This window comes from Empidonax traillii, unplaced genomic scaffold, assembly GCF_003031625.1.
Source record: "Empidonax traillii isolate 1590-97213 ecotype Southwest subspecies unplaced genomic scaffold, ASM303162v1 scaffold250:size724861, whole genome shotgun sequence".
Classification (NCBI taxonomy): Eukaryota; Metazoa; Chordata; class Aves; order Passeriformes; family Tyrannidae; genus Empidonax; species Empidonax traillii.
Genome location: NW_020955443.1, coordinates 585,898 through 613,028, shown reverse-complemented (window position 1 = coordinate 613,028; position 27,131 = coordinate 585,898). Strand labels below are relative to the sequence as shown.

General features: G+C 39.7%; 1 protein-coding gene across 5 annotated transcripts in view; it reads left to right on the top strand.

Moving 5' to 3' along the window:
* ZFYVE28 (zinc finger FYVE-type containing 28) overlaps positions 1-27,131 on the top strand; it is a 150,520-nt gene continuing 123,389 nt past the window's right edge. For all 5 annotated transcript variants that reach the window (XM_027889064.1, XM_027889063.1, XM_027889062.1 and 2 more), the window contains exon 1: positions 1-112. In XM_027889064.1, the coding sequence (XP_027744865.1) occupies positions 74-112 (39 nt within the window). In that variant the 5' untranslated portion in view covers positions 1-73. The remainder of the gene's footprint in view (positions 113-27,131) is intronic.

The following is a 27,131-nucleotide window of genomic DNA, read 5'->3' as shown; positions in this document are numbered from 1 at the left end:
CCGAGCGGCGCGGGCGGGCAGCCGGCACCCCCCGTGGCGGCGGCGGCGGCGCGGGGTGTCAGCGGCCGCGGTGATGATGAACAGGTTCAGAAAGTGGCTCTACAAACCCAAGGCAAGTTGTCTGTGCGGAGCCGCCGCCGCCGCCGCCCGGCGCCTCTGCCCGGCGTCTCCTCAGCCCGCGGGCGCGGGTCGGGACGCGGGTCCCGGCGGATCCCACCGCGGGTCGCTCCGCGCCGGGGGAGCCACGCGGGGCGAGCGGAGCCCGCGGGCGCTCGGGCGGTCCCGGCGGGCGCGCTCGGCGTGGGGGCTGCGGGAGCGGCGGCGGGAGCGGCTCGCCCGCTGCGGCGGGGGATGACAAAGCAGAGCGGCAGCCGCGGTGCGGGTCCGGCCCGGCGGGAGCGCGGCCGGGCGGGCTCGGGGCTGTGCCCGCTCCGCGGGGCTGCCGGCTGTGCCCGGCCCTGCCCGGGTGCGCTGCGCGGAGCCCGGAGCCGGCGAGACGTGCGGGCGCTCCCGCGGTGCTGCGAACGCTGCCCGGGTGCGCGCTCGGGAACTTTTTAAGTTGAAAAGGTTTATTGAACGGTGCTTTCTGTAGGTGTGTTATTTTCTGCCCTTCTCGCTTTGAAATTCTTGGAAGGAGTCCAAGAATCGCAGTTTGCTTTGTAATGAAATTACCATCCTCTGGCACGAGTTAAGTAACAACTGTCTGGAGAGTGATCTTGTCTCGCATGTGATGTTCGGGTTGTAAATGAAGGGCATTGCCTGTTTTGAACATCTATAGCATCCTTTTTATTGTCCAGACATCACAGCAGTCAGTATAGTTATTCACTTTATGAAGTAGCTCATTTAATTTTTGTCCCTGTTTGTCACTATCGCCCATTTTTCCTTATGCTTTAATATGAGTAATGATGTTAAGTCTCAGTTTCCTGAGTAAAGCCGCAGATTTTTCTCAGTAAATCTCCTATGTACTCAGTCCTTTTGGCCAGTGTGTTGCAGTTTAAAAAAAGAAAAAAAAAAAGAAAAAAACCTCTAGGCAATTCTGCAAAATAAAAGTTCATATTATGCTGGCTTTATGGATTTTGTATGTAGTCATAATTCTGGGTACCGCTGAAGAATACATATTTGTCTGATGTTGCCGCTAATAGCTTAAAGGAAAATAATGTAGAGATTAAGTAACTGAAAATACAGTAACACATTGTAGGTAGCTTTCATTAAACTTCGTTATTTGTTTTTGATTTATACCAGGGAAAAAATAAGAGAGGAACAGTTAATGAACAGAAAGAAATACTAGTATTCTTAAATGCAGGAAAAATCATTGCAAACATCGCTTCTGTCACTGCTTTTTTTAACCAAAACTCATTAGATTCCACGTTATTTTTCTTTCTAATGGCGATTTCATCTTTTTGTGATGAAATTTACTTATTAATATACTGTCTGTTTGTTGTATGGTGTGTGTTCTGTGTGTTCAGCATTCAGGGTCTGCGTCAAACAATGTATGAATATAGTTCTATGGGACCTCTCTGGTGAAGGAACTTTTCAAACCTGTTGCATGACAGTGGACCTCATAAATCAATAACATCTATTACTGTTAATTTAAAACCAGCACCAAGTCCTTTTTGTTGTATAGTTAAGCTTTCTTTGCCAACAGTTTTTGTTAGTTTCATTGGCTTCCTAGATAATTTTTGTTCTGGTATTCAGAATGGGCTGCTGGCAAACTGTGGTAGCTTTAGAAACAGGCGTTTTTCCTGGTACCCCTATTGAATCGGCGTGGGTAGTGTCATTACATACACAGAAGTTAGAACAGCACTTCTTTGACAGACTGTAAGATGGAGGAGCTCACATTCGGAGGCTCTACCTTTCCTGGCTGTACTACTTTTGTATTGCATCAAGGAATCCTTGAGATTCCTTCCCGTAAGGTTGATGGGTTCCATAGGCTGTTTTGAATATACTACCTCTTAAAGATGACTTTCCTGAGTAACTATTCTGGTGGGAGCTATCACCGCTCATGACTTCTGTTACTTACTTGCAATCCTCTGTTAGGTACTAAGCATGACAGGTACATTATTATTACAGTTGGATTTTGCTGCTCCCAGTGATGGTGAATGCTGCTTCTGAAGTATCCCAGATCCTGCTGTCATATAACAGGACCTGTGCATGGCAGCAGATTTTGGTGGCATTGGGCCTACAGCTTTGATGACCATTCAGAGATACTTTTGAAGGCAGTGGGGGATGACATCAGAGTGCAGCAAATTCACAGTGCAGCCTGCTCAGAAACCTGAATATGCGGTTTAGCTTAATCCCAAGGGAACTATTTCATAATTCATCCCCCCGAAAACCCAACCCCAAAATATGTAAATTAATTCAGTTTCATCTTTGTAAATGGTGGAGACGGCGAAATGGAAGAGAACAGATAGTGCGTAACAAGATGGAATCACAAAACTCTCAGGATGATCATCAGTTACTGTAAGATGCAGGGACCTGCATCGAGGCAGGGATATTTACTTGGTAACTGCTGCGTCTGTCTGAACAAAGCAAGAATGGGAGAGAAAACGTGGGTGTAGGAAGTGGAAAGTCTTGACTAATGTTGTGAGCGTGTCACGGGAACAGCACGGCTCTCCGAGATCCCGGTGCAGCCTTCCTGTCCGGCTCTATTCAGGTATGCTGATGTGCCAGATTGTAATAAACCGGATCAAATGCCAGGGGTGGAGGTAACCAGAGAATGAAATAATAGCAGTGACGTGATCTGTAGAGCTGGTAGGGCACAGACTGTTAACTGATGGACTGGAGACAGAGCAGAGATGGGATTTTGTTTCCAGCCTCCTGTGCCACATCGATTGTTGTTTAATTTTTAAAATGTTGTCTGTAAGATGTGTTTTGCTTTCGGGGCCTGCGGATTCAAGGCGCGAAGTTTTTGGAGGGAGGCAGGTGGTTTGCTTTTGAACCAGGAGAAAATGGGTGATTGGAAGCAACAGCGTTCTTGAATTGCAGCACATTGCTGGAACAACAGTTGCTCTGTTTGACCTCAGGACACACTGCAGGCTTCCCAGGCACTGCCACCTTCCTGAGACAAAGAATGATCCCTTCTAAATCAAAATACTCGTCTGTACGCACAGATATAATAGAAATATTTCTTGTCAGTTCAGGGAGTTTCTTATCTTGTACCGTCTGCTGCTGGAGCATTCCACAGGTGTCTGGTCAGAACATGCTCCCAGGCAGATCTGAGCATCCAGTAAAAAATACAAAACTGGACTGGTTCAGCAGAGTTTTGAAATACATTTGATATCCAAAGAATTCAGAATAATTTCTGTGAATGTTGCAGCTTAAATCTGTAGACTGGCTTGAAAAAATGCGTGGGTAACTAGCTCACAGGCATACCTGCTTTGAATTGAGCTCATGTTTATTTGTATTTTGAAAGAGCTGTTAAGTGTTTGATGGAAGAAAAAAAAAAGTCTGTCTCTAACCACAACTTGAATATGTTTTTAATCTGCTTAGCAAAACAGACTGAAACATCTTCAGTGTATGTTTATTTTTCATACTGATATCTTTTTTTCCAAAATATTGCTTTCTTTGTGTTTACATCTCTGAATAAATTTTTACCTGGGGGACGAAAGCCAGGGATTTTTTTTTTTATGAGATCTTCCCTTCTATTTTGCTATTTCAATTTGCATTCATTAGCCTATTTATTTGCTCCTAGTTTCTTTCGCGTTATAAATGTGAATTTCTATCAGTAAATGTTGAAGAATTTCCCATGTTCCTGTAATTCACTCAATATTCATAGTTATTGGTAGTCAAGATAGTGCTTTGTGAATGCACTGCCTCAGTTAAAGGTGCTCCCAAGGCTTGCATAAAGCCTGGAGGTTTTGTAGGTGTGTTTTTTAACACCTCTCTCCTCTAAGACTGACCGAAGTGCAGCTGAGCCCTCAGTGCCTGTTTTAAATAAAAGCCAGCCTAACTACCATGGAGATGTGGAGATAGATGGAAGGAAATGGCCCCAACTTGTAGTTAGGAGTGAACACTTACTGACAAGTGGGTACTCAGCAGAGCTCTTTCACACCCTTCAGAGGCTGTGCATCTTCTCCCCCTGGAGTGCTTGAGATGCTGAGAATTGTAGTTGTTTTCTTCCTGGGCGTTTGTTTCGAAATACTGCTCATCGGTTTCTTTTCTTAAACCTGATCATTGCTTTCTGCAGCTGGATTAGCTGATACATCTTCAAGACAAGAGCTTCTTGCTGCCTGTTAATGTGTCTGCAGTGGTGCTCTGTGATCAGAAATAGCATTTAAGGATAAGTGGAATGGCAGGTTCTCGGAGAAGGCTTGTTTCTGGGTTTGTGCACAGTGCCTTTCTCTGGCTATTTTAGGGATCTTCTTAGCTGCATTTATACGAAAGTAAGCCATAGCTAGTAATAGTTGTTGCTAATAATAGTTGTTAAAGGACTTTGAACAATAGATAGGTATGCTAATTTTAAAAAAAAAAAGGCTTAAAAAAATAGATAGTAAGTGGGTATCTTGGAAGACCTCATGCAAGTAAGATGAAGAGACCTTGCCTAGGGGATCAAGAGCAATGACCTAAAGTAGAAAAGTGAGAGCCAGTGCCAAACGCCCCAAATAATCAGATTACCTTATGTACAGCTTTTAATGTTCAACAATCACCTAGGACTTTTTTTACCTTTTTTTTTTTAACACTTCTTGTACAAAGTAATGCAGGAGATCCTAGAGATCATCTTTCTCAGCAGTGTTGTCAGGGTTGCTTAATGGCAGAGCTGACTCCAAGAAGTAAAAGATGGGAAATGCAATTGAAAATAGTTAAAACTGGGTTTTTTACAATAAGAGTAGAAACATGTTTGTAGGATTTTTTTGTAGGAAAAGTGTGCAAGTAGAAAGAGTAAGAGATCTTTAAAGATTAATAGAAATTTGAACTTTAGAAGAGTGGAAGATAGCAAAAAATTACACAGTCAACTGTGCTTAACATACTGCAAAAAGCATTTCTTAAATTGGGTCAGTAGAATGAGCTGCAGAAAGAGAGAGAATTATTTTAAGTGGGGTTTTGATGGATGGAAATGGTCAGAAATAAAAAGGACGAAGCTTCTGGAATAGCCAGGCAACTATTGATACTGGTTTTGGGAGAGTGGATGAAAAAGGAAGGATGATTTACCAGTGATAGATGGAAAACAGCTAACATCTTAATTCAGGTATGACTTCTAAATCTTAAACATGAAGGGTTGCTCTTCACAAAAGAGAACTAGAGCGAGTTTAGTCTCAGGAAAAATGTCTTAGAATGAAGAGTGAAAGAAGAGGTAAATGCTATTTATAACTTAAAGTTTCTTTTGACTGGTGCTATATACAGTATTCAAAGCCTTTGGGCACAGCAGTTTGGGAGCAAAATTTATTATTTAATGAAATATTTATATTAACAACTAATGACTTTACAAGACAGAAGGTTGAGGAGTTTCTCTGACTTGGGGAAAGAGCTGTTACCGGGTATTTGAAAAGCCACTGTTTTAACGATCAGATCTTTGATCTCAGTTATCTGCGTAATTATTCTTGTTGCCCCTCTCTGATCAGAGGCTGCAGCTATTTAACTACATTAATCAGTGTTATTGATAACAATCCTGAGGAAGGCAACTTATAAATCATCATGCATTATTCAGAGTTTTGCATACCGAATTGCTTCATTTTAGAAGCACCATCTAGTGGTTTGAACACAAGTGTGGGAACTAATAATTCTTCGCTGATGTATTGTAGCACTGCAGCTAAATGAAGACAATTACCTGCAGTCATATTGTTTCTTAGCCTTGGTTTTACCTGTGCCTGAAGAAGGGAAGCAGATAACTATTGCAGTTGTCTATTAAGGGAGTTGATTGACTGTTTTTAATTACTCTGTTGTGGAATACACACACACCTTGCGAAATTGTTTTTGATGTGGATTGCTGTGAGCAGAGTCACTGCGTATCAGATGACAGGTCCATCTAGCCTGGTATGATGTCTGGTGGTTATCTCTGTCCTATGACAGGTGCCTAGGGAAAAACGATGAGATGAATAGAAACTGATATTTCTTCTGGGCTTTTTTTAAAAAAACTTATGGTTGTCTGCAGCATAGAGGTTTGCTGAGCTACAGATTGTACCCTTATAATTCAAAAGCTCATGAAGACTCTTCCCTAAAGTGACTAATAATTTTTCAGTTCATTCATACTTCTGGTCTCCATAATGACTATTGGCTTCTCAGTGCTTAAAGTTAAATTTGATCCCAGTGAAGCAGGTGTTTTCGTTAAAAACTTTTTCAGACAGCCGGTGGGGTGACCTGTTGTGTCCCTTGACCTGCAGGCTATCTTCTGGTTTTTCTCTTGGAAACTTGATTTGGATGTTTTAGATTCTGCTCCTCTGCTTCTTCAGTGTGATGGTACTTCACAGAATCTAGAAAAAAATTGTTTCTTAAAGATTGCAATGCACTCTTCCTAGGTTATTTTAGAGGAATGACAAAACAAAAAAATTCACCAAAAATATCCTCAGCATTGAGTGACAGAAGAATATTTTCTTACTGAACTAACTGAAAAATAGTGGAAATGCTGTTGACGTGCTTCATTTAACTGCTTTAACAGTTATGATGATCTACTTTTCTGGCAGTTGTGCTAGCAACATTGATTTAAATTAATTCAGTAAAACTATTTTTAAATAATGGTGTTAAAAATAAATAATTGAAGGGTGTGTGTGTTTGTTTGGCTCATGTTTAAAGACGGACCCGCCTTCACGGTGCATGTGAAAGAGCAAGTTCCTCCAGCTTGGTCGTTTAACTGGAGGATGCTGCTGAATTGGAATCTGTCTTACCTGTTCTCAGCTGAATCTTTGTTTTCATCTTGAAAGTACACAATATTCCAAATATTTATTGTATCTGAAATGCCCAGCTGGGGATGGTTGGTGTCATGGCCATGTGCCCCCTGCTTGCATTCAGGAAGTGAGCTGCTGCATTCCATGCTGGCTGAGGCTGTTAAATCCTATAAACTGGAGCTCTCCCGAAGTCAGCTGAAAGCAGAGCACTCAGCCTGTGTCTGCTGGACAGCTCAGTGTAATAGAATATGGTTTTCCTTTGAGGCAGTGTCAGCTGCCTGCTATTTGAAAACAGGTGAGTGACAGAGACTGTAATGCACTTTCTAGAGGTCTAGGTTTAGGATATAGGAAAGAGTGAAGTTTTCTGGGAGGCAGAATGTTTGGACAACTCAAAGATGCAGCATTCCTGTCTCAGTATAGCTTGCTGCCCTAACTGGAAGGTCTTACTCTTATTTATTTATTTTGATTATGTGGGCCAGACTTATTACATCCTCTGTCTGAGTATTTCTGCTCTACCTTGCAGGCTGCAGGAGTTTCCTTCTTGTCTCCCCAGCAGTCAGTGACTTTTTTCCATTACTTCCTCTGGCCTGTGAATTCCTCTTTCTGATCCCATTGATGGTTGATGGTCATTCTTACTCTGATTCCTCTACATTCGCCACCCCATCCTCCCTGTGCTGTTATCCCTTCTGATCGCCCTGAAAAGCTCATTGACAGGAACTGAATTAAGAAAGGAAATGGGATTCTGCAGTGAGATTGGGGAATTGTGTAAGAATCTACAGCAAGGAGAGTTGACCTCTGAGCCCATCATGTAGGGGCTGCCTCTGCTCTGCTCTGTCCTAGTAGGTCATAATCTTGTTTTTCTTCTTTCTCAGGGTCTTTACTCACACTTAAAAAGCCATTCAGAATGAATAATGTAAGAGTGGGCATCACGTCAGTTCCAGGTACATCAGGCTGGGTGAATGAACGAAAGGAGAGCAAATGGGGAAAAGGACACTGGAGAAGGCAGGTGAAGAAGATGGGGTTGACAAAAACACTTGGCATAGAAACGTTTGAGGGAGGAAAAAGGGAGGAGGACTCTTGTAGTCTTTCAAAATGTGTGCTCTTTTTTTTGAAGTGGAACACAGGTTAATTTAAATTGGGGTGATGTTTATGCTGGAATGTGTTAATTCCTGCCTTCAAATGGCACTTTGATCTCTGAGAATTATAGGTGGTTGAAGCTAAACTAACCGGATGCTCAGGGTGTTCTGCATTTCTGCTTTGCATTCTTCTAATTCTCACCTTCCTCTGTAAACCCTTTAAAGTAGGAAACGTTTCCTGATGTTCTGAAGTTCATCAGATGTTCAAAACCCCGGTTTATTCAGGTTATTGTTTCCTACCATGAAAGGAGCTGAGCATGAAAGGGGTCTTGTGTGTTTGTCTGTAAGTGACTTTGGGATGTTTGTCATCCAATAAACTTCTTGAGGAATGGTATGGGCTCTCATATTAATGTCTTTCTCTAATTCTGCTTCTGTAAGCACCAATCTCCAGGCAGAAATTTCTCCTTGCTATCTTGGTCCAGTTGCTCAAGTGTATGTGCTCTTACCATCCAAATGAGAACATATCAGCATTCTTCTTATGAAGCCCTCCTAATTTCTCAAAGCAAGTGCCTACATTGTTAAATGTTTAATGGTTTTTTTGTGAAATATTTTTTTATATAGCTGGATGAGTGTACCTGATCTGGTCAACAACCCTACAAAAATGTCTTGATGCAATAGAAGTCACGTCTTTTTATGGTGCCGTAGGTGAAGCACCCTGTGTTCTTGCAAGTGTACCCATGGGCCCTGTTGTGTGGCTGTGAAAACATGAGTTTTGCACTGATTTTTCTGTAAGTCTGCTTCATACAGATATTCCTGGTGACGAGTTTGGACGGATCTGGAGGTTTGTAGGTTTTAGGTAGCAGTGGGTTCTTTCAAGGATTGGTCTTCCTGTGCACTGCATAGTTATCTAAGGGTTTTTTTGTGTGAAGTTGAGCATAAGAACGTTGTGTCAAGATCAGCAGCAAATAATTGGAAGTGGGGAGGCTGGTTGATGTGCCTTATGTTAAAAAGTGCATGTTGTGTACTGACAGGTCCTCACTAGTGTAATTGTTAATTTGGCTGATTTCTTGATATTGAACTGATTAGTGAACATTTTCTTGAGAATTGATGTGTTTGTGTTGGAGAATCTGATTTTGGGTAGTGTGGTGGTATTTTGAAGTTACTTTACGGTGGTTTGTTTTTTTTTTTTTTTTAGTTCTACTGTATTTTGATTATTTCTTTGCTAACAGTTTTGTTGAAGCAGTTTACTGAGTGTATTTGAGGAAGCTGTTATATCTACAGCAAATATTTTCAGTAAGACTGGTTTTTTATTTTGTGGTTGGGTTTTTTTAATTGTGGTTTTTTTTTTTTTTCTTTTTTTTGGCTTAGATTATATCATACCTTTGTGTCCAAAACTTTAGTTCACTGCTTTCAGTGCCTTCTGTTTTCCTACCATTACTTCCACCTAAATTTTTTTTGGTGGTGTTTTGTACATAATTGTGGACTTGCTACCAATTTTTTCCCCTTTTGATTTCAGTCAAGATACTTGACAAATACTAGACCTGATAGTCGAGGTGAGAGTAGGAAGACAGGGCTGAAGTAGAAAAGTTCTTTTTCTCTTCACTTCTCTCTCTAGAAGAGACAAGTAAGCGCTTATCTTTGTTTTAGAGCCTATACCCCATTGACACTTCAATGTTTTTATCTAGTTAATTTTAAAGTTATATTTTGTCAATTGACCACACTATTTCCTTTGACAATTAGTTTCTTTAAGGAAGCCTTAGCCTTAGGTTGTAACTGTTTTTCAGTTCATTTCTTCTTTTCCTATTGTAGTTTGAGAGTAACTATTTAGCACTTTCATAGTAGGCAGCTCTGTGTACAGTTGATAACAAAAAACAAGTAAGTTAATGTTAAAATAACTTACCTCTGAATTTTAAAGTAGTTTTAGATATAGAACTGGGATGCAACTTTTTAAAAAATGAATGCATCTCAAAAACCATGACATTCTTTTCAGTGGGAAAAAATTAGAACAATTTTTTTTTCCTATATTTTAAATGTTCTGTAATTTTTTGGTGTAATATATGTATGTATATATATGTGATCTCCTGTTCTGATGTTAATAAATCAGTGTTGATGAATTGAAGATGCCCATTTGTTTCCTGCATGAAACAAGGAGGTTGTTCATTGCTTAATTTCATCTGACTTGATCAGTGCATAATAAGCTTTTCGATTAATTTTGAAAAAATTTTGTCTGTTAGATATAAATTCATACTTTTGGAGAAATTATAAACTGTGTAAGACTGTCATAAGGAATACTTCATGAGTGGTCCTGAAGAGTTAATAGGTGACAACCTTTCTCCTGGAAACATTCGTTTTACTGTAAGAAAGCTAAGCACAATTTTTACTTAAGCCCAGTCATTTGTTATCAGTCAGGTCAAGCACTGAAATGTTGAGAGGTTGGTTCCAGCTCTTTTTACAGTTATTTCTTTTTCTCTCTCTATATATATCTATCTGTGTGTGCCTGCATGTTGTATGTGATCCAAAACCTGTGTATCTTTCAAATACAAATAGTCATTCTTCCTGTCTTTGGAGTGGGGGACTGAGGCATGAGGGTGAGATGAGGTTATTTGGTGCACTTAAATGTAAGCCAATAGCCAAACTAGCCAGAAAAGCTTAATTTGGGCGTTTCTCAACCATTTTATTCCTCATTTGCCACTTCTTTCTATCCACTACTTTATATGAGATTATTTTTTCTTTTAGATTACCCTGCCATAACGTTTTACAGCTGAAGCAGTGGACCAGATTGTATGTACTTTGCTATTCAAAGATTGGAGTGCAACTTACTGTTGCCATATGTTTAGATTCAGTGTCCAACTCTTGCTTACAAATGAGAACATATGGGAGATAGGTAATGGTGATTTTCAACTGTTAATTAGTCATCTTTAAACCTCACTAACCATCCCTCCAGTCACTTCTTTCTCATCTCCCCCTCGTGGTAAAGTTACTGGCTTACGGTGACTTGCAGAGCTTCTGAGGGGAGGAAAAAAAGGTTTCCTTCCACTGAAATGCTTCTGTAATTTGGAGGGAGAGGGTGTTTTTCAAGTCAATAGACGTTGGTGAGTCCTCAAATGCACAAAGTACAGAAAACCCATTTCACTGAGGTGGGGTATTTTCCTTACAGATATTGTATTTTGTTTGGTTTGTGTGGAATCAAGTTGCTGATATGCTAAATGTTGCATAGTAAAACAAGAGTTAGAAGTGCCTCTTAAATGCTGGCACTTGTGAGGGGTATGGGTTTTACAGAGTTGGATAAAAATATTATCCCTAATGACTAATCTTAACCTTTGAACCTGTTAATTACAAACTCATGATAGGATGTGGGTTTTAGTTACCCTGTATCACACTCTGGTTACTTAACTCTGTTACTACATACTGTTTCACTCCCTTCTTTTACTGCTTATTAGGCAACTTTACTATTGCAATGACCTAAAACTTCTGTCAAGTGAGATATGGTCCAATGGATTAGTGCAGTAGCGATCCCTTCAGAGCAACGGGAGATATATTGGCTTGTCTCCAATTTTCAGAATATCTGACTCCTGTCAGGAGTCTGTGTGCTCCCCTCGTGAATTTTAAATCAACCAGGACAGTAGAGAAAGTGCAGGAATGCTGCTGGTGCTCAGCTGGTGTTTCAGCTTGTGGCCGTGTGCTTCTGTCTTAACTCCCTGCTGTTGGAAATTGTGTGGCTGAGTCTTGCACTGGATCTGCTTTCTAACACAGATGGAAACTTACTCGCTTTGTTTATATAATTTTGCAGTCAGTTATCAGCTTACTGGAGGAGAGGGGCAGCATGAACTCCTTTGGTGGCAATATGATATTTATATTACCTTGTACCGACTATAGAGTTGCATCTTCAGTGTCTTTAGTGCTTGTGCCTTATGTTCTATTCATAATATAAAGACTGGTGAAATGAAACCCTAACCCAGACTGCACCTATTCTATTGCTCTTCCTTTTGTATGAGGTGTTAATTTCTTAAATGACGAGGCCAGTCTGAAACCCAGGTGAGATTGTGTGGGACTAAGTGTTGAACTTCTGATTCAATTCTTTAGCATAGAACAAGCTCACCCAAAGTTATTTTTAGGTGATGTTAAGGCTCAGACCGTGTATAAAATGTTAATGCAAGTAATCTTGCAGTGACAGAGGCACAGATAGCAAGTGCTGGGAGCAAAGCTCTGCAGAAGTAGGGAGGCAAGACAGTGAGCTGTATAAAGGGCAGGGTTTTTGTTCTTGAACATGCTGCTTTGAGCCAGCTGTTCTTACCAAAAAGATCTGTGAAAGTATTTGGTTAATGCTCTGTTGTGTGTTTGGCATATCTGTTCTCTGTTTCAAGTTTCTTATATGAATTGTCAAACCTAGAACTTGCTAATTGGGTCTTGGAGCCAGTAGAGGGAAGGATCAGCTAAGTACACTTTTAAACGTTTTTAAAAAGTAATTTAAAATGTGTTAAAAGCATACCTTGTATTTAATTTTCATCAACTGGCTCAGAATTAATATATTGAAATGACAGTATTGTCAGATACTGTGATACTTTTCACTGTGTGCTTACTGGAATGAGATTTAAAAACCTGTAAGAAAGAGGAGAATACAAATCCTTATTAAATTTACTTTTAGCCAAAATAATTTTTTTTAATTACCCTGCACTTCGCCTCCTTTGAAAGCTAGCAAATAAAACTTCTCCACAGCTAAATAGAAAAGTAAGATCTGGGATACACAAGTATTCCTGCTTTCTGGATTGCTGCACCCACCTCTCCAGCACGACCTGCCCAAGTCACTGCATTCTGCACTGAGTGACTCTGCACCACTTCACAGAGGTGTTGAGTGGTGACAAAAAGAGCTGAAAGCTTTGCTGGTTTGGAGGAGCTACTCTTAAAGCAGCAGAAGCTGCTTCTGGGGAGGTTACTTGTTTAAGCAACTTAAAAACAGTATGGGTGATGATATTATATGATGTGTTTCCGTGTCGGTGTGTCTGCTTTCCCCATTCCCCATAGTCCATTAGATCTATGTGGAGCAATTCGGTACTTCATGTCTTGTGTGCAGGAAAAAGGCAGCATTATGGAGAAATGCTGCCTTCCTGATGTTATTTCCACTGATAACACCTTCTGTTGGAGGGGAAAAAAAAAGAAGGTTGTGGTTTTTTTTTTTTTGCGATTCATATCACTTCTCTCAGAATAAAAGAAAGTGTTAGGAGAAGTCCATACTTAACCTGCCTCCAAAATTATTTCCGAATTCTAATTACTTTTGAAAAATCAATGAGGGATTTGCTGAGGAATATGGGGATTGAATAGAAACTGTCTATAAGCAGTGTTGGAGCACCCTCTGCAGCCTCATAATAATATTTAAATGAGCTTTGTACATTTCTGGTGATACATTAAATGGAATGAATAATCACAAAGAAAAATTAAGTATCCAGGTGCTTTATGCAGTTCTACAGGCTCATCAAAGTAGACTAGTAGATCCTTAGGGAAAATAATTAATTAGCATGTTGTAGACCTTTTGTGTCTATTATCCTACTGTACCTCTCCTGAAAAGAAAACTCTCAGCAGTTGCTGTAGGTTCACTGAAGTTCAGACTGAAAAGTAAAGAATAGCATGTCCAGTGGGAGAGGTGTGAGAATTAGTTCTGTGTGATAGGCAAGTTATAAAGCTATTTAACAAACTGGGGAGAAAAGCTTAAAAACTATTCCCTCTTGGACTGCCGGTTTACTGCCTTATAATCTCAAGTTTCCAAGACCTACAAGTCATTTCAGGGCTCCATGTTTAGCAACAGGCTAATCATGGGTGTCATGCTGGGATATTTGTTCGGGTCAGGTTGGGAAAACATGTGGCCAAATATATTTCCAATGCTGTGGACGTTTTGCAAACATCTGGGTTCCTTCTAATTTGCTGTTGAACAGCTTGCCCTCCTTAAATGATGAGCCACACTAGGTTGCAGAATAGCATGTTGTAAGGCATGTAAGGCTACACAGTTGAGCCAGGAACATGTGATGTGTTTCCATAGGTAAATGCTGTTCCTCATGTTCAACAGTAATTTAATTTTTGTTTGTAGTGTCTTAAGTCAATGACACTTCGTGTGTATCAGGATCATGTCAAGCCTTCTTTGTGTTCCTTCTATATGTTTGGAGGATTTGTTCAGAATATTGTAATGACAACTAATGGCAGCTAATGAAGCACATGGGAATTCTCTGGTATGTCCGTGTAAAATTGCCTGGCTTGGGGTGATATTAATATGTCATATCCTTTTGTCTGTGACAGATGGATTTGTAGCTATGCATAATCACAGAATTGTAGAGAGGGTGAGGTTGAAAGGGACTTGTTAAAATTGCCTAATTCCATCCCCCTTGTTTTCTCAGGACCATGTCTAGTCAGGTCTTGAATGCCTCCAAGGATGGAGACTCCACGACCTCTCTGGGCAGCCTGTGCCAATGCTCAGTCACCCTCAGAGTAAAAATGTGCTTTCTGATGTTCAGATGGAATTTCCTTAATTTCAGTTTGTATCTGCTACCTCTCCTGTTCTCACTGGGTATCACTGTGACAAGTCTGTCTGAGTCTTCTTTCCACCCTCCCATCAGGTGTTTACACACATTGATCGGATCCACTCCAAGCCTCCTCTTTCCCAGGCTGAGCAGTTCCAGCTCTGTCTGTCCCAGTGTGACAGATATTCCAACACCTGAATTATTAGCGGCCCTTTGGACTCCTTTGGACTCTCTCCAGCATTTTCATGCAGTTCTTTTAGCAGGAGGTCCAGCACTGGACTCAGCACTCCAGATGTGTCTCTAGTGCTGACTGGAAAGGCAGGCTCACCTTCAATGTGTTGGCACCTACTGCAGCCCAAGATGCTGACCTATTCTTCAAATTTGGTAAAAATGTTTTCACCATCTCTTTGGACAACCTACCTGCTTTTATAAGTACTTCCCTTCCAACTCCCAAAGCCAATCTTAACCAATCTGACAGCACTGTGATCCATTTCTCACCCACTCTGCCTCATTCCCACTGCTTCCCCAGCATTGGATGGCATTTGTTGGAGCCCTCGCTGAGCTGACTCAGCTTACAAGAACAGTTTGGAGGTTTGTAAGGAGAACTGAATTGACCTCTTTTCCACTCTTCTTCCTGTCCCTTGGAAAGCTTCCCCCCCAGATTCGCTGATTAAATCAGTTTGACAGTGAGAGGCCAGATGAGCTGTAGTCATCCAAGAGCTGAGTGGTAGCCAGCCAGGTATGCAGGAATGGGGGTGGAGGATTGAAAGAAATGCCAAGAAATACTCTTGGCAACAGCCACTGATTTAAGTTCATCAGTGAAACTGAGTCTGTTGTGATATTGGGGAAATGAACATTTCCAAGCCAGTGGGTTACAAACTTCTTACAAAGCACAATTAAAACCCTCACGTTCTTCCGTATTGAATGAGATTGCCTTAGGCCAAAAGCAAAAGTTGAACAAAGATTTGAGAGGTAACCTAAATACACATGAACTGACTAAAGCTGTTGAATAAGGCAGTGACATTAATATATTTTCTTTTATGTTTAAAAAATGTCAGAAAATGAAAAGGCCAATTGTTTTCTGCAGATCCTTTATTGAGGAAGGATAGGTTTTGACAGTTAACTTTTCATTTTCAATGACTGATACTTGGTTACTGGACCATACACCTTGTGAAAGTGTTGATTCTGTTTCATTCTAAGTCTTCTTGCCAGGTTTATGTGTGGGTGCATGGTGTGGGTGTTTTTTTTATGATGAGCATAAGGAATCATAGGTTTTGGTGGGGAAAATTCATCTGGGAAAATAGCTTTTTTTAAAAAGAAGCTTTGACTCGGGGTTTTTTGAATATAGTTGCATTTGCTGATTTAGGTTTTGGTCTGCTTTGGCAGGCTGTTTTTAGAAAAGTCTCTAAAAGTTTTCTCTGAAGAGTAAGTTATGGCTTCCTTTCTGTAATGAAAGTAGCTGAAGTTAAGAGTGGAGCTATTTATTCTTATGTATTGTTGTAACAGAGATTTCTAGAATTGAGCCTTTTTGCAGGTAATTCCTTTAGAGATGTTGATGTGTGAGGAGAGCCTGGGGCAGGGCTGCTGCTGCCTCTGCCAGTCTCCTGTTCTGTGTCTGTGTGCTGCTGTCCTCGAGCACACCTTGAACAGCCTTATTTTCTTAAACCGTGAAGCTTTAAAACAAAGCTCTGTCGCCTTTTTCTGCCTTCTCCATTAGCGAACAGTCTGAGAGTATTTGTAGTTACGTAGGCTTTACAAGAGTTGCAGAGAGGGAGGAATGTTGCCTCCTTTTTCTAAGGGAAGAGGCATTGCCAAGCTATTCGAAGGCTAACTTTAGCCTAGTGAAGCTTGTCTACTTCCCACATCGAGGAAGTGAAAGACACTTGTGCGGGAGACAGTCTGGAGCATCTGTAGCTAGTTTTTAGTGTGACTTGCCACCTAGAAGAGCTCTTCTCTCTTATTCTTTCTGCTGTCTCCTAAGCAAGGCAAGGCACATTCCTGGAAGTCTAGGTTCTGTGAATACTCCTGTTGGAATTCCTGAAGGGAGCTGGCGAGGCTGCTTTCAGCATTTGGAGTAGGATTGTTTTCTCTCTAAGAGGCACTTCTGAGTTTTGCACGTAAAGTAATTATTTAAAATTTTTGAGACTTCAAAGAATGGAAATGAATCGTAGCAATCAATTGTATTTTCTGTAGGATTGCTTCAATTTCTGACCTTTTCTAAAGTCATGTTCTCTTGTAAGAAAAAAAAACACAAATAAGCCTGAAAGACACTAGAGGACATTCACAATACTGATCACGTTAGTTTAGTCTGTTTTTGTCTTTTGACTTAGTCCTTTTCTGTCATGAGAACAGCATCAGGTACCCCAGATCTTTGTTTTAAAGGTACAATGGCTTCCAAGAATAAGAAGAAGACTCAGTAGAGGAGCTTTCAAGTGAGATTTACCACAACTTGGTTTGAGTGCTTTCATACAACTTTTGTAAATGGAATCTTCACTGGTGCCAGAATGCTGCTGATGGTAGCTACTGTCTCAAAGTGAAATCCAGTTATTATTTCAGAAAATTCCCACTCTGTATGGCTGATATTTTTTTGTTTGTTTTTTGTTTGTTTTTGTTTAGGGACTAGAAAATATTGCATTTTTTAAGGTAACTTCTTGGTTTAGTTGGATGGTTGAAAGAAAATAACTTTCCAGGATTAGAATGTTATATTTTAACATTGTATTTTAAAATACGATTTTTTAAAAAATTTTTGAATAATATTAATAGCAAATGCCAAATTATATCCTATGAGTAAGTATAATTTGGTTGTTAATTTTGCGGTGTCTGCAGAGAAAGTCTGAGAAAGGATCTTTGTTTGTTTTCTGTCTTGATGCATTTTTTTTCTCACCTGAACTACAGAATCACAGAGTGGCTGAGGTGGGAAGGGACTTCTGGTAGTCATCTGGTCCAACCCCAGTGCTCAAACAGGGCCATCTAGAGCCAATTGACTGGGACTGTGACCGGATGGTTTTTGAATATCTCTAAGGATGGAGACTCTACCACCTCTCTGGGTAACTTCTGCCAGAGCTCAGTCACCCTCCCAGTAAAACAGTGTCTCCTGATGTTCAGAGGGAGCCTCCTATGTTTCAGTTTGTACCCATTGCCTCTGATCCTGACACTAGGAGCCTCTGGAAAAAGCCTGGCTCCATCCTCTATGCCCCCTCCCTTCACATATTTATAGACACTGATGAAACCCCCTTGTTCTCTTCCTCAGGCTGAAAAATCCCAGCTCTCTCAGCCTTTTCTCATGGGAGAGATGCTCCAGTCCCTTCATTACCTTAAATGAAATGGAATCAAAAATGTTTGTGACAGATTCTTCTTAATACAAGCACTAGCCAAAATAGCTTTTTTGAGAAAGATAGTTAGGGTTGTCAGGCCCCATTTATCATGTTCTTGATTGTCATCTCTCAGCAGAGGAGAGGGGTTGCTGTAGTATGGCTTTCGCTATAGCGTGAATATTAAGTTGCTGTGGGTTAAAGTAGTTAGCAGGATTTTCTTGGGCATCTCCTGGGGTTTCTAGCCCTCAACATCTTAATTTCCATTGCCTGTGTTAGTCTGGCTAAAAGGTACCAAGGGTCTGCCAGTCTCCTGCACTGACTTTTTCGATCATTGTCCGAGTAGATGAATGTCGCATAAAAGGCACTTTTAGACATGGCCAGGTCAGTATTCCTGCACAATTTAGACCTTTTCCTAGAAACAAAGGGATTCAAAATTGTATTGACTTCCATATTTTACAGTACTTTGCATTCATGTATTTAATGTGTAAACCCGGAGGGTAAAATAACCACCCTGGGGATAATTCAGATTATGCAAAGTGCCTGGATCAGCCCCTGCTGTATCCCCACTGTCTTGCTCTTCTGGACATCACCAATGTTTGAGTTTTAACTGATATTTCGAGCAGCTTTTTCTAAAGAGTTGGTGAACTGGAGCAAAAAGTCTTGTTCAATGGAACATTGAACTTGAGTTACAGCTTGAAATAACAATATGGTATGGCCGAGCCCTTGGCTTGTCATATGAAAGATGCAGATGTTTGCCTCTTAGATATGAATGAATCTGACTATTAGTACAACTCCTAAATTTGAATACCTGTGGGTGCTGCTTGACTTCTGCTTTTCCCTTCGTTAAATTTGGGGTGAACGTAGTTCTGTTTAGCAATATCTTTTATCTACCTTGTTCATAAGCTTTATTTTCTCCTGAACTGTTTTAAAACAGATCAGATCAGCCCTTCGTAATGAATTCAGTCTCTTCAGAATTATGACAGTTCTTCTAGCAAGACTAGGTTTGCCCTAATTTAGCACTAGATTAACATCCAATTGTGCTAAATAATTGAGAAAGAAAATATATTTAATCAGAGCAATGTCCTGGTGGTCTTCCAAGTCAAAGAGAATTCTTGTCATTCACTTCGCGTGAAGGTAAAATTTCATACCCAGCTTTTGGAAGGTATTACCTGGGCTAAGACTTTGCTACATAAATATTAAATTTTTTTTCCTCCAATGACCAAACTTTCTTCAATATGACTGGGAGAAGATCAGTAGCAGAAAAAATTAAATGAAAATGTAGTTACAGTAGCAACTTATCTTTTCTTATATCTGGTTACAGACATGCTTAATTAATGTTTTATTTTTTAACAAAACAAAAAGTAAATTGTGTGATCTGCCTGCGCTGTGACTGAGATTTTGGTGGCTTTTCTGTGCCTTATGTGGCACTCCTTACACAGGAGTATTTGGTGCCTCCAGTTGAAGGACTTCACAATTTCATGGCGTCAGGTACAGCTGCTGTGATGTGCAGAAACAGCTTCAGTTATTCTCAAAGGCATTTTTGAATAATTGCCCATCTAAATCACCTTAGCTAATTAGTAATTATTAATTAGATAATTAATTTATAAAATCAGTGCAAAAACTGAAAGCACATCTCAAGTGGCGATGACTGTATGTTGACAGCTGAACATGAAATACATCTGAACTAGTTCAGCAAGTAATAATACTTTTAATAAAATATTGTCATTGTTTTCTTACTATCTGTAATATGCACTTTGAGCTGAAAAGCACTTTTGCCCGTCACCGTCTGAATAAATTTCTCTACAAAGAAACTTTCCTAACTTGTAAAACTGAACAGTTTGAATGTCTAACAACAGTTTGTTTACATAATTTGCATGTTCTGCTTGTTAATATATAAATTGCAAAAATGCTTTCTAGTGGCAACATGTCAGTTTTAACATGGATTTTCACTTATTAGAATTATTGAAAACAATTATACAACTTCAAACGTGGACTTGAATGCAAGGGAGCTGGGTAAGTTTTGGAAACATAGCTGAAAATATGATCTTAAACCACTTCTTCCAGTCTTACAATTTTGCATTTTAAGTGCAGGCTTTAGTGGGCTTTAGAGCTGTGTTTTAATACAAGTATAATGCAGCAGGTAGGAACTTGAATGTCTCGTTGGTATTTTAACAGCACAAGTCTCTTACTAGGTGTTGGAAATCAACACAGAGTTTTAAAACAATAACCTCACTGAAAGTCAGTCAGATGTGTTTAGGGGTTGGTTTATTAATGTTTTTCTTTTATTTGAAATGTTTCCAGCAATTCCATTTGAGTGTTTGCTGATTCACAAGCAAGTGAATCTTTGCTTGGAGTTGTTTTTGCTTGGAATCGGTACAGGTAGCAAAGACTGTGGGGAATTTGATACAGTTTTCTTATGTTGCTTTGAGACTTTACCAGGTTTGTTGTATTTCTTGAGAGTTTTAATATTATTGATTTCCAGGTATAGAGATTGTTGTGGGTGAGAATTGCATAAGCAGCATAACCCAGCAACCTGTGTAATGCATTGCTTAAACACCCTACAGTAGAGTTGGGTAATTTAAGGTTTCTAAGTGCCTAAACTTCCCAGGAAACTGATTACTACTAATATCTCCTGAAATTCTTCTTTTTCTTAAATGCTTAACTGAGCAGCAGATGGAGATAAAGAGTACTCATAAATTGTGTCCTTTTTTCCTAGGGTTTTTCTCTTCTGTCTGTTTCTGTAAGCAGCCCATATTTTTATAGCTTGTTAGGATCAAAGTCCTGATATGCGGGCAGTGCTAAAGGCCACCTGTTGATAAGGTCACTTTATGGGGAATGTATTTGTGATACTTTCTCATCCTGTATGATGACTTCTGTTATCAAATAAAAGAAACTAAAACATCAGCACTCCATTGCCCTAAATCCTTCACCTGCAATCTGTTTTCTCCCTCGTTGTTTTCTTTTGGAAAAACAAATTTGAGGTCTGTTAATATCCCCTGAGTCTTCAAGCCAAGATCTACAAAGCTTCATTATAGGTCTGACTGGGACTCCAAACCCAAAATCTTGCTGCCACTACAGATGGCTATGCAAGATCTCAGAGGACTAAAATTGCACCTTATTTTCTAATGGATCGCAGTATGTCTGAGGTTTTCAAGCACACAGACACTGTAAAACTTGCAACAAATGTGATGATCGATGATCAGTGCACCAATCTTGTGGAAGTGATTTGGTCACAGCGAGGTGCATCATGTGAAGTACATGTAGTATGCAAAACTGCTAATACTTGGTTCTGTCCACTGAATGACAATGCTTTTTGCTGGAAAAACACTCTCTTGTGCTGTGTAGAACACCTGCTGTTGAAATGTGCAGTGTTGTGGGCTGCTCACTGAAGGGTCTGCATTTGCTGTTGTTACCTACAGCTGGGCAATCCACCTGAAAACTAGCTGGAAATGCTACAGCTTTTCTGTATCAAATGAGACTCTTAGAGTTGTCACATAATCCCTAAATGCATTATTCTGATCTTGAAAGGATTTGTAGCTTCTTTTTTAAAGGTGAAATGTGTTCTTCAACATCAAGTCCTTTATGCTTGTTGGTTTTCTTTAGCAAAGAGCTCCAAAGCTTGTGTTGGGACAGGGTTTAAAACCACTGATTTTGTACATGGGACTAGAAATCAGAAGTTTTTTAACACTGGAGTTGGGTTTCAAAACAGATTTTGCTGATTGTAGGCAAATCACACAAAATCACTAACTAGTGTATAGGGGTGATGATCAAGCACTTGCAGAAAGATAGTTTGCTAAAACCTCAGTCTAGATGAGTTGTTTGGATTTACCTTCTAAAAATCTTTGAGTAATCTCTGAAGTATGACCTTTCCAAAATATGTACTAGTGAATAGGGGGGAATCCTAACCCTGAGTAAAACTGATATGAGAATTTTTCATAGAATAGGTTTCAGTAGAGAAAAAGTAAAAATCAGTTTTGTTGAGATAAGTGGGCACATTTTTAATTTTTCTTGATGCTTTTTTGACTTAGGGTCTCTTTGGAATTCTCTGCCCTTTACGGGCAGAACTAGTGCTGCCTTTCTGCAGCCAGCAGTGACACACTGCAACCAGCACACGATGTGACTGAACGACAGGACCTGAGCCTTGCAGGAGGACACCATCATTCACTTGCAGTAGCTCCTACCTGCCACTTTCATGTTGTGAAGAAAATCTTTTACTTTGTTCAGCAGTAGCTTGAAGGCTTTGTTTGGCTTTGAATGGAATTCTGAATCCATAATATGCTAGCTACATCTAGTTTGTTTAAATCAGAACGAACTGAAAAAGCTGGATGTGGAAGTACCAAATTCTACATGCTGATGGACTGTAGAGTGAGGTCTGCTCCTTCCAGAGCTTATCTCTGGTTCTTTGGTGGGTGTTATTACAGGTCTGTTAGGTAGGAATCTCTCAGATCTTTTCTTGTGTGCCGAGGACCTTGAGTTCAGTGCTTGGGATGACAGTGGTCGCTTTAGACGATGAGAAGTGACCTTGCTGGGTTGCTGCACTGGAATAAGTTGTGCCCATCTTGCCGAGTGGGGTCTGGAGCTGGGTCACATCATCCCAGCCTGTTGCCCGGTGGTTTAACACTGCTGCCTAGTGGGAGGAAGCTGAACTGTGTCAGCAAGATGCAGTTTGGGATGTTATGTTGGCTAATGCTCTCACAGGATAGGGGGTGAGTAGGTGTTTCTGCTATGTGGATAAGTGTTGGAGAGTTACAAATTCTTGGGGTTTTATCTTCAGAGATATTTAGAATTCCTGTTCCTAAGGCAGTATCAGGGTCTTAAGTTCATCCCATCTATTTAACCCTATTGTATTTTTATCCTCCCTGCACCTCCCATCTCTCTAGTGATGTTGCAGTTGAACTGTGCTGGAACCGAAGTTGCAGAGCAAAAAAGGGGTGAGGGTTGAGGAAGAAACCAAGAAAGAGAAAAGTGAACATGAACGTTCCTTAAACTGTTACTAATTTTGAAATTATAAATTCACATTAGAATGCATGACATGATAATGCATATCGCATTGGATGCATGATAGGCATCTTGGCTAGCTTTTTACCTGTGTTCTGGTTATAAAACAAGATTGTAATGTCTGCATAAGTTAAAACAAACAAAAAAACCTCAAAAAAACCCAGCCCCCACAAAGTTTTACTGCTGGAAATGTGAGGCTCTCCCTGTAAAATTTGCTGCAGTCAACATAGTGAAGATAAGTATTTGAGTACTTATATTTACTACCATTCACAGCAATTTGATATATATTGATAACTTGGTATTTTTGTTGGGGTTCGTTTTGCATAACCGGTGGCATGCTTCGTTCACGAGGTGTCAGATCTCATCTTCGATATGTGCTAGCTCTTGATGGGCCTTCACTGGTTTTGGCTAAATTGCAAGAGAGGCTTGAATGTGAAATACAATAATATTTGACCAAAAAGCCACCTGTCAATTTTACATTGGTAAAGTACAAATTAAATAATCAACACCAGTTAACGACACTATTTCATCACAAAATAGTAGGTTCTTGAAAAAAACTATTTTTTCATAGCCTAGAATGTCATGTGGCATTTGTGATGGTCTTACCAGAAATCATGTGAAAACAGCTGAGAAATATAATAGCTTAATTTTCAAAACAGACTAAGCAGAAACAAGAATAAAGCTGCTTCTGCAATGTACAGCACCATCAGTATTTATCAGAGATGATCCCAGATACATAGATGACATTTTTAGCTTTTGTTTCAGTGATAAAAGGCAAAACCTTACTAGATTATGATCATGGAAATCATAAAAAGAATGGTGACCTTTGGCAATTGGATGTATTCCTCTTAAAGAAGGGAAAAGATGATGTGGTAGAAGATCTCTTTGGGTGTTTGCACTGCTGCTCTATATTTCCAAACTGATTCCTGGTGGAGAATAAATTCAGACAGTTGTAAGCACCTCACTAGTGCTGCTTCTCTGTTCTGAGTCATTGCATGCAGAGATGCACTTTGTAGACAAACTGGTCCCTCTCATGGCTAAAGACAACAGAAATAGTTCCCTAGGCAAGAAAATGTCATTGTTTTCTGTCGGGATTTACTACTTCTAGTAGAGCACTATCACTCCTGCTGCATCAGCTAGTTCTGAGGGTTCAGGATGATCCATGGCATTGTCTGCTTTTTACTGACAGGGTTGTTTCAGGTGGTCTGGGTGTCCTTTCACTTTCTCATTGTTTGGAAATAACCATCCAAATGGTTGCTTTTCTCTTGTGACTTTCTGGGGTGTATTTGTTTGTAGATTTGCATGTGCATCAGCACAGGTGTACACATCTGTACCCATATATTGACTATATCGTTAGAGTTTTGTAATAAAGCAGTGCTTAGAAGTTGTGACATATGCTTGAGGTGGAATATCTACTTGGGAGGTTTATCCAAACCTAACTGGACTATTGCAGCAGTGGCTTCTTAGTGTGTGTGTACATCTCCTGTGGGCAGGGTGTGTAAGTGCTTGTAACTGGATGAAGCTGCCATGAGCCAAGAAGGAACGATTGTTCCCTCAACTACAAAAACTTTCAAACTTTTTTTTTTCCTGTTCAAATGAAAGGGTTTCCTCTCTTCTGATTTTTTTTTTTTTCAGGGCCAAGTAATACCAACAGGCTGCTGCACATCCCAAAGTATCCAGCAATTCTAGTGACAGTGAAGTTACTTAGCTTAACTGTCTTCTGTTCAGTGAATCCTCACCTCTGATGGCCTGACTTTTGCCACTGGCAAAGAGCGTACGCTAAACTTTCAAACCCTCTCTTCCCCCTCCCTCCCACCTTATTGTCATGGAATCAGATCACAGATTCAATGTAAAAAGCCTGGAAAAGAAATTAACGAAGATACAACATCAACATTTCACTGGTGACTCTTTTTCTAGGTGTTTGGTGTTTTGGTTTTTTTGTTTGTTTGTTTGTTTGTTTGTTTTTAGCTTAAAAAAAATAACAGGTCTGGCAAGTATTTGCATTTTGATCTACAAGAGATGCACATATTGTTTAAAAGGTTTCATTTCTGCTTTTGGAGCTCATGCTTTCATGACTGTCAAAGCTTCAGCTTGCTGTTGGGAGCCAAGGGTGCTTCATTAGAAGCAAGACAGGAGAAACCACTTTAGGGGTTTATTCGTGACTTTAAAGAATGTGGCTTGTGGTGGTGTGTTGGAGGCTTTGAAGTGGTGACTCATATTGTGCATCATCAGTATCAGGAAAGAGTGCTTTATATAACATTGATTTTTGTGTCTTGGTTAAAAATTTCAGACAAGTAGACTGCATTTAGAAACAGTGAATGTGATGTTTGAAGAAACACCAAGTTGGAAGTTTGAATGATGCACATTACAAGTAACTGGAATAAGCAGCTTTGCAGCAGGACAAATTGGGATTTCATGCATTTATTCCAGCTTTATTCCAGCTTTGACTATTATAAGCAATTTGTACTTTCATGATTATTATAATTTTGGAATGGTTTAAGTGCAAAATGATGGTCTATGAGATTATTTGTTATGCCAGATTCTATACTGGATTTATCATGACTGTTACAGTGACCACCTCTTCCTTAGCTTTCTGCATAGCATGGATAGCATAAAACTTGATCAACTGGAGCTCTTCTGGGAATAACATGCTCTGTAAGACAAAATAAATGTTTTAATTGTGTAGTTGCCTCCACTGAAACTCTGATATCGCCCCTAGTATACATGAGATTTGGATATCATTGGTACACTGCATCAACAGAAGGGCTATTTTGTTTTATTCTCCTTTTAGCTTTGTGTATACTTTGTTTTTAATAATAATAAACAACATAGCTGTGATCAAATAAACCCAAAGCATCCAACCTCATGTGAGAAAGAAACCCCAACCCAGGAAAAATTTGTCAAGCTGTAAAAAAAAGTACAACACAAGAGAGTGAATAAAAAGTTTTAGAATCCTGAATTGTGTGTTGGATGTGTTCAAGAGGTTCATAAAGAAACTGAAACTGTTGTCCAGTTTCAAGGAGGTGTAGGAGGGTAGGGCAGAAATTTAATGGCCTGAAAGGGAATCCATGCTCTGTGGTAAAATGTCTATACCTGTACTTTTCCTGTCTTTCATTTATCTGCAGTTAATAAGGTGGTTAATAAGGACTCACAGGAACAAATTCTAAAATAAAAATAGATTGCATTAGAGCTGTAAAAGTATTTAAATCTGTTTGATCTGATTGATGAGAAAGCACATACTTTATTTCCTGTGGTTTGAGGTTTTTTTTTTTTTTTTACTTCCTACCTTTACTTTTATGAGCATTAAAACTGATGCTTGAGAGAAGATCATGCAAGGTATTATCTTGTGCTTTTCTTTGCACTTTCGGTCTTGGGAAAGTCAGGTGTGGTTCAGTGCCAGCTAAACCTTCCTCTGCATCTTGTTCTGGTTTTGGCTCCCATGTCACCACTTGAAGCCTTGTGCAACATAAGGATTCAGAGGATTAAAAAATTATTATTGATATAAACTGCTTGTAATACTGATTTTTATTTTTAGAGGACAATTTCTCTTTTTCAAGAGAAATGAATACAAGAACCCCTTCATTTTAGAAGATGAGTCTGCAGTAGAAATAAGGAGGTGTACAAAATACCTGAAGTCGAATGGTCTCTTTCAGGATTGATGTTTGCCTGCTGTCTTTATTTTTTGTGTGCAAACTTCATGGAAGAATGAAGTAGTTAGTTATTCTTCTCTTCCCTTTGATGGTCTGATTTAGTAGGCTCTGCTCATTAGGCAAGAGAGAAGTTTGCAATATCTTTATAAAATTCTATTTTGTGTATTGAGACTTGAATTTGGAGTACAAATGCATGCAATTAGATTTGAAGAACTGAATCCCCTTTCTTGTGCTTTCCTAACGTACTTCAGAGGAATTAAGTTTTAAATTGCATCCTATTGATAAAACCCGTGCAGTATGTCTCCTCTGAAAGGCTTTCATATCTACAGGTGAAGACGAACCTAATCTCCAGTGGGAAACTGAAATGGAGGGTGCAGGACTTGATAAAAGCTGAGCTGAGATTGTAACCTGCATCTCTTAAGCCAGTCTTACTCAGTCGTTGCTGTTCTGTGTTGACTGGCAATCTCACCTCCTCAGTGGGTTGACTGATGAACGAACTTTCTCTAGCTAAAATCTTGTGGGGTGCTCGATAAGGAAAAGTTCTTTGATAAGAAAATCTCTTTGCCTTGGAATTTTGTGTTCAAATCTCATGGTGAATTCTGTGAGGAACATTAAGCTTTTTGTGGAGCACACACATTGAAATTAATTATAGCAGTCTCTCTACAATAATCTTGCACCACATGATCTTTTTCATTACATCTGAGCCTGTTTTTTTATGGTTACCTTTTTAATGGATGCAGTGGTTTGAATATTGAAAAAGCAGTAAGTA